At 45.0% G+C, this 16,116-nt stretch overlaps 1 protein-coding gene across 2 annotated transcripts in view; it reads left to right on the top strand.

Annotated features, from left to right (window-relative positions):
- SLC26A7 (solute carrier family 26 member 7) overlaps positions 1 to 16,116 on the top strand; it is a 699,592-nt gene that overhangs the window by 306,510 nt on the left and 376,966 nt on the right. For both annotated transcript variants that reach the window (XM_078687052.1, XM_078687051.1), the window contains exon 3: positions 7,897 to 8,069. In XM_078687052.1, the coding sequence (XP_078543178.1) occupies positions 7,897 to 8,069 (173 nt within the window). The remainder of the gene's footprint in view (positions 1 to 7,896; positions 8,070 to 16,116) is intronic.

Below are 16,116 nucleotides of genomic sequence, written 5' to 3'. Positions count from 1 at the left end.
GATCAAAATGCTTGTTGTCTTGGGAGGACTGAGGCGGGGCTCGAGGGTGGTGGGGGAGGTAGAATACTTTGCTGATAATGGCAACACTCTACTAGACGTTAACACTACTTATGTGGAACATTAAAGGGATGGGCTCCATGACTAAGCACCACAACATACACAATTGCCTTAGGAGGTGAGGAGTGCAAATAGCCCTTCTGCAGGAGACTCACGTACTCCAACCAGAAGTGGACCGACTGCGTTGGCGTTGGAGGGGACAGGTATAAGCTACGTCCTTTTCGGCATATGCTCGTGGGGCGTTAATCTGGATTAGAGCAGGAGTGCCATTTGAACTAACAAGGTCTGCTATTGAAAAAGAGGGCAGATATGTAAATGTAAATGTAAATGTATATGTATGTGTCTTGTAAAGCGCACTGCTGCCCTGAGGCGTCGTGGCACTGTAGACTGCTGGGGAACCCGTCCTGGCTATCCCTGTGAGATGGTCCCTACTGGGTATCTCCAAGGTGAAACCAGGCATCCCCGGCGAATGTGGGGGGCCGTTGTAGAGATGAGGCAAGCTCATGCCCAGAGTTGCCGAGTGTGATCCCTGGTTAGAGTTGGCACCGAGGCGAGAATTATCGAGTCCGCTGACCCTGGTCCACGACACTGCCGCGTCGGGAATTGAACCCTGGTCCCGGGCCGTTCTCTGCTTCCGGGTCTGCCGCCTCTAACCAGTGAGCCACACCACTCCACTACGTCTTCCTCCTTGGGAGATTGTGGTGGCGGGATGTTACGTTGGGTTGTGTGTATGCCCCTAACCAAGACCAGGTAGCCTATATGGTTGAACTTTCCACCCAAGTGGTAGATATGATGGTGAACTCAGTACTAATAGGGGGGATTTTAACAGGGTGCCGGAAGTGGACTTAGACTGCTCTCACCATCCCTACCCTCCGAGTGGCGGCTGGGCTCCGATACTGGATGTCTCATTGGGGTTTGCAAGATATTTGGCGGATCCAGCATGGGAATGCACAAGAGTATTCCTTCTATTGCCCAATTTACCAACTCTACACACAATGGTGCTCCCGTCCCTTGGTGCTTCTATTGAACATATGGAATACCTAGGACGGACTCTGTCTGACCATAGCCCACTACTGTTGATTTATCGGCCACATGGAGCATCACCCCCAATACCTACATGGCACCTTGACCCGAGGCCCCTAGAAGACGAGCCGTTTGCAGAGGCTCTGAACTCCCTTGTCAGCGAATATTTTACTGCTAATGATCGCTCTGCATCTTCTGCTCTGATAGAGTGGGAAGTGTTTAAGGTGGTGGTGTGGGGACACTGTATTGGGTGTAGTGTAGGGGTATGTAGGAAACTTCATCGCGAGTTGTTGGCCACAGAGGGAGAACTACAGGTGCTTGGCAATCTTCAGGGACGGGACGCGCAGCTCATTTACGCCTACTGGAAAAACGCACACAACACATCGACATCTTAGAGTGGCTCCAGTGCTTTGATTACAGGAAGTATATGGACAGGGTCCAGGGGGAGGAGGGCCGAGCTGGTCGTCTCCTAGTCTGGTTGAGTTGGCCCGATACGCATGGAGTCCCGATCATGCGTGTACGGGCGAGTGCTGTATTAATTCTGTTTGACCCAGGGACAATAAATTCCTTGTTTAGGGATTGCTACAAGACCCTCTATGCCGCCCCCTCTAGGCCCACAATATTACTGTTGATACCTTCTTGACCCCACTAGGCCTCCGCACATTAGATGGTATCCCAGGCGAGTTTTATAAGAAATATGGGGCCGACCTGGCTCCAAGACTGGTGACCGTATATGCAGAGTCGCTTCAATTGGGCCAATTGCCGGACACAACACGAGATGCGCTGGTGATTCCAATCCCTAAGACTACATCCCCGAATGCTGAGGTGACGGAATACAGACCCCTCTCAATGTTAACACTGATTTTAAGATTTTTAGAGCAAAGTATTGGCACTCCGGTTGCTCCCACACTTGCAGGACCTAATCCACCCAGACCAGAATGGGTTTATCCCATCCCGCAACACCTCATATAACTTCAGTCGGTTGTACTCCGTGTTGTACCACTCGGAGGAGCAGACCTCTCAATCGAATGCAATTCTTTCGATTGACCTAGAAAAGGCCTTCAACACCGTGGGGTGGGATTACCTGCTGGCTGTCATGAGGCACCTGGAAATGGGTGACGATTGGATAGCGACTGTACACTCGCCCTATAGCCAGGGTCAAGACCGGCAGAACCATCTCCCTGCAATATCCAGTTGCACGAGGCGCCCAAGAAGGTTGAACCCTGTCGCCACTCCTCTTTGCATTGGCCATAGAATCGTTGGCTGAGTTCTTTCGGAGGGGAAGGCATGGGGCTGACCATAGCAGGACGAACACATATTATCTCTCTCTATGATGATAATCTACTAGTCTACCTATTTGACGCTGTTCAGGGAGTGGAAACGGTCTTGCAACATTTGGATACATTTGGTGTAATGTCAGGTTTACGAGTCAACATGCGCAAAACATACTTGTTCAAGCTGGCTGGTCCGCTGGTGCGCCCCCTGGTCGTGCCCGCAGCTGTTAGCTGGGCATCGGACACCTTCAAATACTTAGATGTTCAGATCTTCCACTCATTAGAGGATTTGAGGGAGGGAAACTTGGGTAGGGCACAGCGGTCACTTCGGTTTAACGTACAATTTTGGGGTACAATGTCTCTCCCTATAATGGCCAGAATATCATTGGCGAAAATGGTTATGCTCCCTTAGTATTATATTAATTTGCTAATATGCCTGTGCTGATGTCTGTGGCTTGGTTGCGCAACTTGGACTCCTTGGTGAGACTAAATCTGGGGAGAGGGTAGGCGCAGAGTCTCGCTCCAGATATTGAGACTCCCTACGGATGCAGGAGGCTTGGGCGCTTCTGATTTTGAACTGTACCAGCTGGCTGCTCAACTTGCAATGGCTGGTCCAATGGCTGGAGGGGGGGGCACACTGATGGGACCTTCCTAATGGAATCGGACCAGAGCCCTAACTTGTTGCTGGCAAAGATCCTGGTGCCTGCAACTAAGATTCCTTAAATCTCAGTAATGCAGAATACAGCGTTGCAGTGTTGACGGCGTAGCCTAAACGAATATCTGACACTCCCAAACACTCACCAGAGTTAGCACTGCTGGGATTGCCCCATGGCGACCCACAACAGATCACTACTACGGAACAACTGGCACTGTGGACCACGGTGGGCCTCAACAACGTGGGGGATTGCTACCATGAGAAATATCTGCTCCCTTTTCCGGAATTGGCAGAGGGTTGTGACTTCCGGGCCAGTTCCTAACATATGAAGCACTACGGCGCACGTTTGCGCAACTCTGGGGTCAGAATAGAGAGGAACTGTGGACACATGGTGCGCTGCACTTGCTAATTACTCTGGGTACAACAAGACACCAAATTAAATGGTTTTATTTGTCGCTACGTGAGGCCTCTCTGACTCCCCTGCTATGGTTGCCTGAGAAATGGGACAGAAATTTGGGACGGGCTCTCACAGATGCAGAGTGGGGCAGGATCTTAGAATCCCCTAAGAAAGTAGTGCAGAGCACAAGATTGAAATACATTCAATTCAACTATGTACGAGTGCTGAGAAGACGCCGGACGAGTATTCTCCACTGTATGATAATCGAAGGGAGATTGGAGCATGCTTACCTATGGGAGCTGCATCCCTGTTTTTATATTCCTCGTGGCTGGTATGAGAGTCAGAGCCAACTAAAGGCACATTACGGCCAGTGGCTTATGCAGTGGCATTTATTGGTTTGCCCTGAGGAAATTGCCTGATAAAAACCAAGGCAATGAAAATGTCGGCTGTAAGTAGGGTGTGAATCGATGGGTAGTATTCACATCCCTCTTTTTTATACTTATGTGTACACTGTTTGCAACAAAGAATAGAACACGAGTAAAGGTTTTTTTGGTTCTAGTTGCACAGTAACTTACATGTTGTATGTTATATGTCTAATGTCGTAGGTTTTGTCACATATAAGTTGTGTCCACTGCACCATTCACTGTCTCCCCACCCTGGGTTTAGACACGTTTCCGTTAAGGCTTGATGGCACCAATGATGAGAACAGGGCCATCCTGGTGAGTACCAGCCAGGGGTCCCATTGGTGGTGCGCCCGTGAGGTGCCATCTCGCCTTCCCCACTCTTTTTTCATGTATGTTAAATGTTTGTGGGTCATGTGCTATTTCAATGTATATGGATCAGAGAGGGGCTATTTTATTTAAGGCAGTAGACTGAGACAAGTTTGAAAGTCTCTAAAGGTTAGAGTTTTCCTGGAAGCACTTGTGGTTCACCCAGGTTTGTCTACAGATCAAGAATTGAGAAACGCCTCAGAAACTACGGCATTGGTTTTGTAATGATGCCTGAGAAATGGGACAGAAATTTGGGACGGGCTCTCACAGATGCAGAGTGGGGCAGGATCTTAGAATCCCCTAAGAAAGTAGTGCAGAGCACAAGATTGAAATACATTCAATTCAACTATGTACACATGACATACTTGACACTCCATTGAATCTTTGTCACCTTTGAAGGAGAGTCGAGGCCCTGCCCGAGATGCAACTTAGAAGATGTAGATTTCCTGCATATGACTTGGGAGTATAGTGTTACACAAGCATTTTGGCAGGAAGTCCTCTCCAAACTTAATACCACACTGGGGCGGGCGCTTGGCCACATCGCGGATGTCTGCTTACTTAGACTCTTCCATAGATCCCCTAAATGGAAGGCGGGAAATAGGTTTATATACCTGGCGCTGCTGTTGGCTAGGAAGCATGTAGCAATCACATGGAAGGCACCCACGGGGTAGCAAGTGAATATCCGGCAGAGGGAGGTGTCTACCTGGACTGGCGCAGAAGAAAGAGCATTATGCAGGGAGGAGTTGAGAAGAATCTGCCAATGCCCTATGGCGGACCAATGGAGGGGCATTTTACATGCTTGGGAATACCCACCTTCCACAAGTAGCACCGATGGAGAAAGCGAATTTCCCCCACCCTAATACAGAATACTGCAGTGCCCACGCTCCAGACCATTAGATTATATGGCTGAGACTCTTGGGAACCCCCTCCCTATACGATGAGACGGGAGCCTGAGGACCGGCTGTCAGAGGACCCTAGGCTGAGACGAGGCTAGGCGTTAACAGAGCCCTGCACCACACTGGTGCAAAGTGTTGCCCTCTTCCTTTTCTTTACTTCTTTTCTGCTCCCCCTGCCCGCATTGGTCCACTTATCCTCTTTGGCCCTTCTCCGGGTGCCCAACAACATGCACAACATTGTATTCGTGAATGGAGCTTCACCGAGCCTAGACAAGCAATTTAATAACATGTTTAATTACCCTGTTTGACAGCAGATAAGATCCTAATGCGGCATGGGGACCACGCACCCTAATATAGTTAACCTAAGTGGCAGACATGTCAAGATATCCATTGAGGCCATATAGAATTGGGAGATGTTACCAGGAAAATATAATATTGTAATTGTTGAAATTTGTACTGTTAACTAGCACAAAATACGATGGTTATGCCTCACCTTGAAGACACACTTAGGACATGGAGTGTTTAGAAACTATACTAAACTCTGTAATACTCCACTTGGAAAAGACTGTAAAAGATTTATGTCGAAACATTAATGTGCTCTGCTAACTGGACAACGAAATGCCAATAAAAATGTGTTTTAAAAAAAATGTATTTAACAGCAAATTGGTCCCCCCCATGAAAATTGGAAACAACTGTAACATATGTAACCACTGCATTCAGAATTCTAATCATATTCTGTTTGTTTGCCCAACTTTGTTATGGTATCCTCATTGATGGCTTCGACCAATATTTATACAGAACAACATCAAAAGCGTATCATCATCCCGCAAATGTCTCCTCTATCCAAAGAATGAAATTGTGTGTACAAAACTATTTAACGTTTTTAAGGAGTTCTTGAATATATTTTAGTCCTTAATACAATCTACTTAAATAGGTCCTTCTCACAGAAGCACACACTTTATTTATCATAATGAATAAAGAGGAGGACTAGTGACACGAGTTACGAGAACATCATTTTAATTCCGTTATTTCTTTGGATATATGGCAATTTTCATGATTAGTCCTATTATCCCGTGGGTTACATGCACTTCTCATGACTAAGCTCCTAAATTCTGGGCTTTTTGTAGATTGTATTACGTCTAATGGAGGTTTATACTCTTGGGAATACATTTTGCTCTTGGCTATTATTACTGCTTAGTTGTCTTCTGCACAAAATGTGGTTAAATTTTCACCTTTTAACCGTTGCTGTTTTGGGGAAATGACATTTTAGTTATAAAGGAGTTTGATCTTCTCGTAATTTTTCTTTTTTCGGTCTATAACCCTCTGTTGCTACATGAAGCTCTTTATTTAAAATTGGATTAATTATGAAGTCGCTATTGTATGGAAATCTAACATTAACAAATTGCATATGTTCTTAATTCGATTTATTTGTTGCAGTAAAGGATTTAATTATGGTATTGTAATTTGCTTATTCCGTTATAAAGGTGATTATCTTTATCCATATTCAGTTTACTTTGTGCCTTTGTTCTTCTCCGATTTGCCTTTGCACATACTTCTTTGCTGCTTCTGGGAGAACCTACAATTGGTTATGAAGGATTTTGACATCTCCTTTGATAGATTAATTGGTATATAAATTGCTGCCACTAATTAGATAAAATGTTTGTTTTATTATAAACTTTTAAATTAATTGAAGTGATTTTATTGAAATGTTATAATAATAATTGCTTATGTATTTTATTTATTGTGGTAAAGAACTGAGTATGTACCTTAACATACTCACTGTGTAATAAGTGTGTGTATATATTTATGTGGACCTCATTGGAGATCCAAATCTTAATAAATATATTGAATTGAGTTGGTTATCTGCTTACAAACTGCATTTTGTAGTATGTTTAGTAGTAATACAATAGTACTACTAAAGTCCCAAAAAATGTTATTCACAGACCTCTAAGTGTAATTCTCCACCTCATCTCTTTTATCTTTTTTATGGGGAGATCCTCACCTCTGTAAGTTTACTACTTAAAGTAGTAAATGTGAGAGGGACCAGAAATGGCTTGAAAAAGGGGTATACTTATTACTAAATGGAAGGGGCTAAGGGAGGGGTAATAAAGGGTAAATGGTGCGTTGGGGAAGGGTTTAGGGAGGGACATGCACCCACCCACAAAAGCTAAGCCTTTCTTTTTCACAAACTGCACTTCTAAAGTTACCCGAGCTAAAAAGGGACCCCAACAGTACAAGTTACTCCAGGGCAGAGCAGATGTAAGTCCAGCACCTAACATGGCCAACCACTGGTACTGTCACACCCTTCAATAGATTAAATACATTGATTTGTGGTTTAAATAAATCGTTTTAATTTAACATTTTTCCTACTGGGTTTTTATTTTATTCTCTACCTCCATTATTTTCTGTTGGTGCAGTACCAGTGGCTGGCCATGTGTTGGACTTACTACGGTTTTTGGCAGCATTAATTTATACTCATAAATTTGACTCCACTGCCTTTTTCAGGGGATGTACACATGAAAGATTACACTTATGAGTAATGTTTACTTCGGATTATGTGAACAGCAAAGTAGTAAGTTACTCACATTTTTAAGAGTAAATTATATGTGTTAATTACTCACAAGTGTAAGTTATATGTAAGACAATTGTTTTAGACAAGTGCCTGATTTCATTTGTAATCTAAAATGCTTAAAGCATTTCATAATCTTCCAGAAACCATTGAATTACATTACTGTTTTACCTTCATGAAATCAAGAATATTAATTTTAATAAAAACAGAGAAACACACTGTCTACTGCTCATTTTCTATTTCTTTTCTTTCCAGGGACTTTTGCACTCACTTCTTTGATATCTGCTGGTGCAGTTGAACGCCTGGTTCCTCGAATTAACAGCAGTTCAGCTGCTAACTATTCTCCAGATTTCCTGGGCTTGTCTGATTTTGAGTTTCAAAGAATTGGAGTTGCTGCTGCTGTTACATTTTTAGGAGGTGTTATTCAGGTAGGTATCGTCTACAGCAGCCAAAACCAATCATTTATGAATTCTAAGGAAAATCTGACTTTATTATTTAATGGACTGGGGCAGATTTACTAAGTTTGAGCACTACATAGTTCAACAACCAAAGTTTCTGCACTGTATTGTGCAAGGGGGATGAAGCAGCCCAAAGCCATATTTACAAAAACTGTCCTGCTGCTGCTCTCTTCCCTTATGCTAGAAGGTGAGTGGTTGGAGGAATAAAATCATTCCTCCTGTTATATGGTTTCTACGTATTTAGTAGTGCTGTGTAATTAGATCAGCAAACCTTCATGATATAGGGACTGAGTCTTATATCATCAGTAAATGTTTGTTCGGCTAGGTCACAGTACCGCATCTAAACTCCTAATCCTCCAGAGTTACAGATGCTGTTGGTAACCTTGAACATGACCACTCTTATTGCCATGGAATTTGTTGAAACAGATCTAACCCTTTAATTTGTTACTTTGCATGCCCAAAGTTTCACAAAGAGAAGAGACAATAATACATTTCAAATGTGTATTGAAAAGATCTAATCCTTGTAAAAAAAAAAAAACTATGATTAATAAACGGATGAGACACATCATTGTTATAAGCATTATTAAAATGGTGAAAAACACAAGCAATTCAACCATGTTCATTGCTCCTAATGTTACTCCTACTGATCACTACTAACCCTACACTAGTGAGATCATGGTAGCGTACTCTTCTTCCAGACCCTGTTGGAATGACCTAACCCTATACCTTAGTGTAATGTCTCAGGAAGCCGGCATCAGTGCTTTAACTAATGCACTCTGTCTCAGTGTGCAAGCCTGCGCGTAGCTGCCTGCAGAGCTATCTTCCTTCTTAGGATAAATGTCGGGGCCTGCGGTGCTGCATCTCAGTCTCAGCAGCTTCCATGATAACTCTGGTATGAAGTGACTCTCACCGAGTTCAAACCTGATTCTGTTAAGTTAATAAAACACCAGCCTTATCTCATTTTGCCAGATGCAGAAAATTCGCTTTTACTTAGTCTAAGCAAAAAAGAGGTGTATCCTACGAGCATGAAATAAAGCAAGGACATCATGCTCTAGTATGTGTGTTCCTGGAACTAACAGTGCAGACCACAGAATAACAATTCCTACCAAACATAAATGCATGTGTGGCATTTTCTAGTGTAATTGAAAAACATGTTCAAATCACCATTCTATAAAGATGCTAAGTTAAAGAGGAAAACTCAAATGCAGACTATATGTAATCCCTATAACACTCCAGCTTTATAGATACTTCGATAAGGGATTATTTTTTGATAGAGAACATGGTATAGTAATCTTAGTAGATCAAGCTTTGCATCAAAACCAATGGGAGCTTTCACTGTAATGTGTTGCAGTTTGCATATTAAATGCTTTGTAAGCCTAATTTAGGGTTGGCTGGTATAGTCGAGGTATGACAGCAGTAGAGATTCCGAAGCCTGTAACATATGTGGGAAGCCATGCAGGGAAATATGTGTTACATTATTCTAGTGTTGAAGGCACTTTACAGCACATTGTTAAGCAGCCTATTGGGCACGAGTTTGAAGTTCATAATCACACCTATTTACTTTTATTGCTGTGGTGCGAGGGGTCGTTTTAGGCCAGGCTGCAGTTGAGCCTTAATTGTTTGCTATTCCACAAGGTAAGATCACAGTTTTTGAGTGATATATTTTCAGATTACTGTGTGACACCTAGTTTTCTACTGCCTGAAGGGTTTTGGTTAATCTAGTTATCCCAAAGTCTGGCACTTTTTCCAGTCTAAAAATGAACATGTTTGTTGTCATCGTCAGATGAATTTAAATGACATCTAATCTCAGGGAGTGGGGCCAAATACACCTTGAATAGGAGAGGGGCAATCGCGGGGCATTAGGGGGTACCTAGCTTTTACGAGAATGCTGCTTGTAGAAATGAAGTGAAGGACAGAGTTTGTGTTCTATCCATGAGGTAGAACTGAATCAATGTTATGGTCATACCCTTTATTGCGTCATTAATTAACATATCTGTCTTAGTATGTAAATAGGGGATGGTGTTATTAGCATGTCCACAGAGCACCTGGCATACACCTTACAGTTTGTTTATAGAGGCTACAGTGGTCAGATATATCAGAGGAGCTTAGGGCAAGCTTTGTATTGTTTATGACAACGACCTTATTGTATTACACACCAAGTATTAGAAAAGGGATAATGGAAATATTTTGCTGAAAACTAACTTTACTGACTGCTTGTGTGTATCATGCTCAGGCATACCTTTGGGAAGTAGAGAAACTAGATTAAAAAAGTCACATGCAGGTAATTTGCAGGACAGGACGAAATTATTATAACTTCCACTAATGGAGTAAATAGAAACAGACAAGAGTGAGGTTACATTATGAGTTTCATCTTATCAATAACAAGGCCTTACGAATTTTGTAACGTCTGTAACGGCTAACCAGCTATGAGACAGTAGCTAACTGTGTGACATCATGGGATGGTTTACTTTAAATAGTTTCATCCACATAAATATTTATAGGTTTTTTTCTGGCAATGTTATTTTTTCGCCTTCCATAGATGCATCACCAACTCTTCATTTTCCCCGGTAATGCCTTTCTTTCCCTTTCTCCCAGTCTTTGATGATTTTTCTCTTCCAAGATTTTGTGCAACCAAGATGCTGGCTAGCCTTTTCTATCTGTAAACAAGGCTTCTGTCCGTTTTCTCAGCACAGCTAAGCCAGTGGCGTAACGAAACTTGAGGGGGCCCCCCTGCAAACTACATGGAGGGGGCCCCCCTCCCATCCTCCGTGCCAATCTAGAGCTCTCAGGCCAGCGACCCGACATACTGCAGGGGATGCGGGGCGATTGTTACGCCACTGTCACCAATCCAGCCGTTAAAAGTAACACTGGATGGTGGAGTTAAAGGTTGGGCATAGTCTGCCAGCAGGCTATCATAGGTGGTGGTCCATTCATTACAGGGTCCCTGCCATCAGTAGGCAGGGGAAGTTTGCCCAATTTTAGGTGGGTTTCCTGATGCAGACTCCTGTCATGATATACAACATCGGGCCCACTCATCGTTCAGTTTTGACAAAAGTGCATACACTGCTCCTTCTCGTTTCCGTTTTAAAACATTAGACAATGCTTCAATGCAGTATTTCAAAAGCAGATGTAACTACAAAGAGCACATTTTTATAATACATTTTTATTAGTAGACAAGAGCAATCTTAGGAGGCATTGCATAGCTTCATACACACTGTGACCCCAATTCCATCACAGTCTCTCTCTCTCTCTCTCTCTCTCTCTCTCTCTCAGACAGTCAGTCTCTCTCTCTCTCTGTAATTCAGTCTATCTCAGTCAGTCAGTCTCTCTCAGTCAGTCAGTCTGTCAGTCTCTCTCTCTCTGTCAGTCATTCGATCTCTCTCTCTCTCTCTCTGTCAGTCTCTCTATCTCTCTCTTTCTGCCAGTCTGTCAATCAGTCAGTCTCTCTATCTCAGTCAGTCAGTCTCTCTCTCTCTCAGTCAGTTTCTCAGCCAGTCAGTCTCTCGGTCATTCAGTATTCAGTCTCTGAGTTAGTCAGTCTCTACTCTCTCTCCACTCTCTCTCTCTCCATTCTCTCTCTCCTCTCTGTCCACTCTATCTCCACTGTCTCTCTCTCTCCTCTCTCTCTCCACTGTCTCTCTCTCCACTGTTTCTCTCTCCACTTTCTCTCACTCTCCCTCTCTCTCTCCACTCTCTCTCCACTGTCTCCATCCACTCTCTCTCCACTCTCTCTCCCCCTTCTCTCTCTCCATTCTCTCCCTCCACTCTTTCTCTACTCTCTCTCCACTCTCTCTCCACTGTCTCTCCACTGTCTCTCTCTCCACTCTCTCCACTCTCTATCTCTCCACTCTCTCCACTCCCTCTCCACTGTCTCCCTCCAATGTCTCTCTTCACTCCCTCTACACTCTCTCTCCACTCTCTTCACCCTCTCTCTCTACTCTCTCTCACTCTCTCACCACTGTCTTTCCCCACTCTCTCTCCACTCTCTCTCTCTCCACTCTCTCTCTCCACTTTCTTTCTCTACTCTCTCTCTCTCTCCACTATCTCTCCACTCTCTCCCACTCTCTCTCACATAGTAGTGTGCGGTTCCTAGTAGCGTCCGTAGAAATGTTTCCAGCGGGGGGGGCACATTTTTAACTTCATCACCATCCCCTTGCACCCTTCTCGCCCTCCCCCTTGCACCCTTCTCCCCCTCCCCCTTGCACCCTCTCCCCCTCACCCTTGCACCCTTCTCCCCCTCCGCCTTGAACCCTTTTCTACCTTGCAGCATTCTCCCCTCTGCCTTGCACCATTCTCCCCTCTGCCTTGCACCCTTCTCCGCTCTGCCTTGCACCCTTCTCCCCTCTGCCTTGCACCCTTCTCCCATCTGCCTTGCACCCATCACCCCTTTGCCTTGCATCCATCTCCCCTCTGCCTTGCACCCATCTCCTCTCTGCCTTGCACCCATCTCCTCTCTACCTTGCACCTTTCTCCTCTCTGCCTTGCGCCCTTCTCCTCTCTGCCTTGCACCCTTCTCCTCTTGGCCTTGCACCCTTCTCCCCTCTGCCTTGCACCCTACTCCTCTCTGCCTTGCACCCTTCTCACCCACCCCCTTGCACCCTTCTCCCCTCTGCCTTGCACCCTTCTCCCCTCCCCCTTGCACACTTCTCCCCTCCCTCTTGCACCCTTCTCCCCTATGCATTTCACCCTTCACATCTCTGCCTTTCACCCTTCTCCTCTCTGCCTTGCACCCATCTCCTCTCTACCTTGCACCCTTCTCCTCTCTGCCTTGCGCCCTTCTCCTCTCTGCCTTGCACCTTTCTCCCCTCTGCCTTGCACCCTTCTCCCCTCCGCCTTGTACCCTTCTCCTCTCTACCTTGCACCCTTCTCCTCTCTGCCTTGCGCCCTTCTCCTCTCTGCCATGCACCCTTCTCCTCTCTGCCTTGCACCCTTCTTCTCTCTGCCTTTCACCCTTCTCCCCTCCCCCTTGCACCCTTCTCCCCTCCCTCTTGCACTCTTCTCCCCTCTGCCTTTCACCGTTCACCCCTCTGCCTTGCAACCTTCTCCTCTCTACCTTGCAACCTTCTCCTCTCTACCTTGCACCCTTCTCCCCTCTGCCTTGCACCCTTCACCTCTCTGCCTTGCACCCTTCTCCCCTCTGCCTTGCACCCTTCTGCACTCTGCCTTGCACCCTTCTCCTCTCTGCCTTGCACCCATCTCCTCTCTGCCTTGCACCCTTCTCCTCTCTGCCTTGCACCCTTCTCCTCTCTACCTTGCACCCTTCTCCTCTCTACCTTGCACCCTTCTCCCCTCTGCCTTGCACCTTTCTCGCCCCCCCACCCCCGCGGACGCCCATGATGCATTCTAACAAGAGTGCTTACCTGAGGGCACCATTTTTCTGCCTCATCCCTTCTCATATGAGCTTTGACCTGGAGAATGCTCTCTCTGGGGGCCCCCACTCCCACCCTTGTCAGGGCCTGAGCAGTGCTCTGTGCTGCCTTCTGCTCTCTGGGGCCCCTACCCCATCCTCTTTCTGGGCCTTGCAGGCTCTGACTGAAGAGAAACAATGTATGTTGATACTTTGTTTCTCTTCAGTCAGAGGGAGGGGTGAGGGGCTCAGAGCAGGCTGCAGACAGCCTGCACCTGCTTTAATGGGAGAGAGGCTTGCTTTAGCACAGGCCTCTCTCACAGCTGAGGGGCCCCCTTCACTTACTGAAGAGAGTGGGACCTCCCGCACCGCGGGGGCTGCTAAACTATGAAATCTGTTTCCTTCCCCATCCATTCAATGCAGTTCTCCATCTCCCCACAGGTCCAACAGATCAATCGTGCTCCTTCATGTCATCCTAATGTGCAATTCCTCTTCCCGTTTTTCCCACTACTATGCAGTTGTTTCGTAATTCAGGCCATCGGTACTCTGATTCTTACATGTCCCTGTTTCAATGTTTAATCTTCCACCTGGAACCAATGAGCTTTAATGTTCCCTCTTTCCTCCTTGTTTCTAAAATGTGTCTAGTTTCCCTTCACCTCTTCTTTCAGATTGTTTGCTTCTTCCGACCAGTTATGCTTTGCTGTGATGCTCTCTCCTACTAGCTAATCGATCGCACTCTTACCTTTTTACCTAATCATGATTTGAAGGTCTTCTGTCTTCTTATACGCTGTTTTAAATCATGCAACCTCCAGCTCACTCCACTGCACTGTTCAGGTGCCAACTTCCTGTACAGATTTGAGGATGGGAACCAAAAACCAGCTATGCAGTTGTATTGCCCCCATAGTTCTTAAGTATTTAAAAAACTTTTTGGCAACTTATTATCGGGTTTCTGATACTGTTGGCACCGTTCAACTGCAGATCTGATGGTCTTCTGGCACACCCTTGAAATAGCTTGAGAAAGATAAAGAAATATGCCTTTAGTCTCCCATCTCTTATATCAAGGGGATGACCCTTTCCACTGCCAAGACAGGCTTTCGCTGGTGGCACATTCTAGGATTCAGGTTCCTGGAGCTGCAACTAGAGGTTGCCCTTCCTAGCCTCCCATTATATATTGAACCTAGTAGCATGGACAAGATGGAACACATTTCTGTTTATTTGATCTCTTTAGTGGAAGGGTTTGCAAACATTATATGCATAGGTTGTACATTAATGAATCACAATATGGAAAGTGTGCTCATTGGAGATAGTTTGCTATCAGTAGTGAGGCACCTGTCATGAAGGTTATCTTTAGTCGATCGCAGACTGCTGATTGTTTGTTTAAAAGGTCCTCCCAAGTTGGAGGATGGATGCTGCCCACTGAGAACATCAAATGACAACCTATCCCCACTTTTTCCTCCTCTCTTTTTCCTTTGCGTCCTGTGGGGTTCATGAACCCGATTTCTGCCAGATCAGTCCCTTGTAGGTTATATTTTTCCAGGGTGGACCAGTTTCAATGCAAACATACTTAGGTTTTGACTGAGCTACTCAGATTGCAAAACCAGGCGTTGTGTCAAAAGCTAACACCTTCTTTAAGCATGTGGAAACAAGAAGAAATATTTTCATTTCTCAAAAAAAACTTGCATTGTACGTCTGCTGCACACTATCTGTATGTGGTATCTGTATGTGGTATTCTTCTATATGTGTCTAGATATAGGAATTTGTATTCTGAATTTATGCTTCAGTACAAATCCGACGCTAGATAGTCCACACTGGTCTCAGCTGACTAATGTTAATAGAAATGGTTCCTCACTGTGTTTTCCCTCTTGTGCAAGCAATGCAGCTCAGCAAATTGGGTTGCTATGCTGCACTAAATGAAAAATTATTAAATCAGGGCCAGAGTTTTATGGGATTTGATGAAACATTGGACATTTTTAATGCTGGGCTTCTCAAGTAATTTAGTGAGTACTGGAAAGGTGGTATTGAAAGATAAATAGATTGATCCCTAGTAGGCTGACTTGCTTTCTTTATCAGCTGCACTTCTTCTTGGATGAAGAGACTGTTTAGAAGGCTGATGGCAGCTGCTAAAATATGAGTCCAATGTTCCTGAAAAATCAACACAATTCACAATTTGTGCATTATCTTTCATATGGCTGCCTACATTCTAAGTGTCTATCACTAAAATCTGCATAGCTGGATCCACATATACTATTTACTGGTTGCAAAAAAATTAGTTGTAATTTGCAATCAGTAAAGAGTTTATGAATCAACCTACCAGAACCCCTTCCAGAGGGCCACTGGGCATGCAGGGGCTACCGGGCCCAACCGTGGTGGCTGATGCCTATTCCTTCTGATGTCCCCGGGCCCGACCTACCATTGACCCAGAGCAACTGGGCCAAGTAGTCCTTCTGCACTCAGAATAGTGCCAGCCAAGCAGTCCAAGGGTCCCTTTGGGAAAGGGGTGAGGGTGGTTACAGAGTAGTGAACATGGGCTCACAATTCAACATGTGTGCAGCGGCAGCAGTAAATCATTATCCAGCCAAATACACATGTTTAATTAAACTTAGAACAATCAGTTTTATGAAAAGTATTTTATTTCTATTGCTATCCACACAAAGGAAAACTATGACATTC

The sequence above is a fragment of the Lissotriton helveticus genome, chromosome 4_1 (assembly GCF_964261635.1).
Source record: "Lissotriton helveticus chromosome 4_1, aLisHel1.1, whole genome shotgun sequence".
Classification (NCBI taxonomy): Eukaryota; Metazoa; Chordata; class Amphibia; order Caudata; family Salamandridae; genus Lissotriton; species Lissotriton helveticus.
This window is presented reverse-complemented; position numbering and strand designations above follow the sequence as displayed.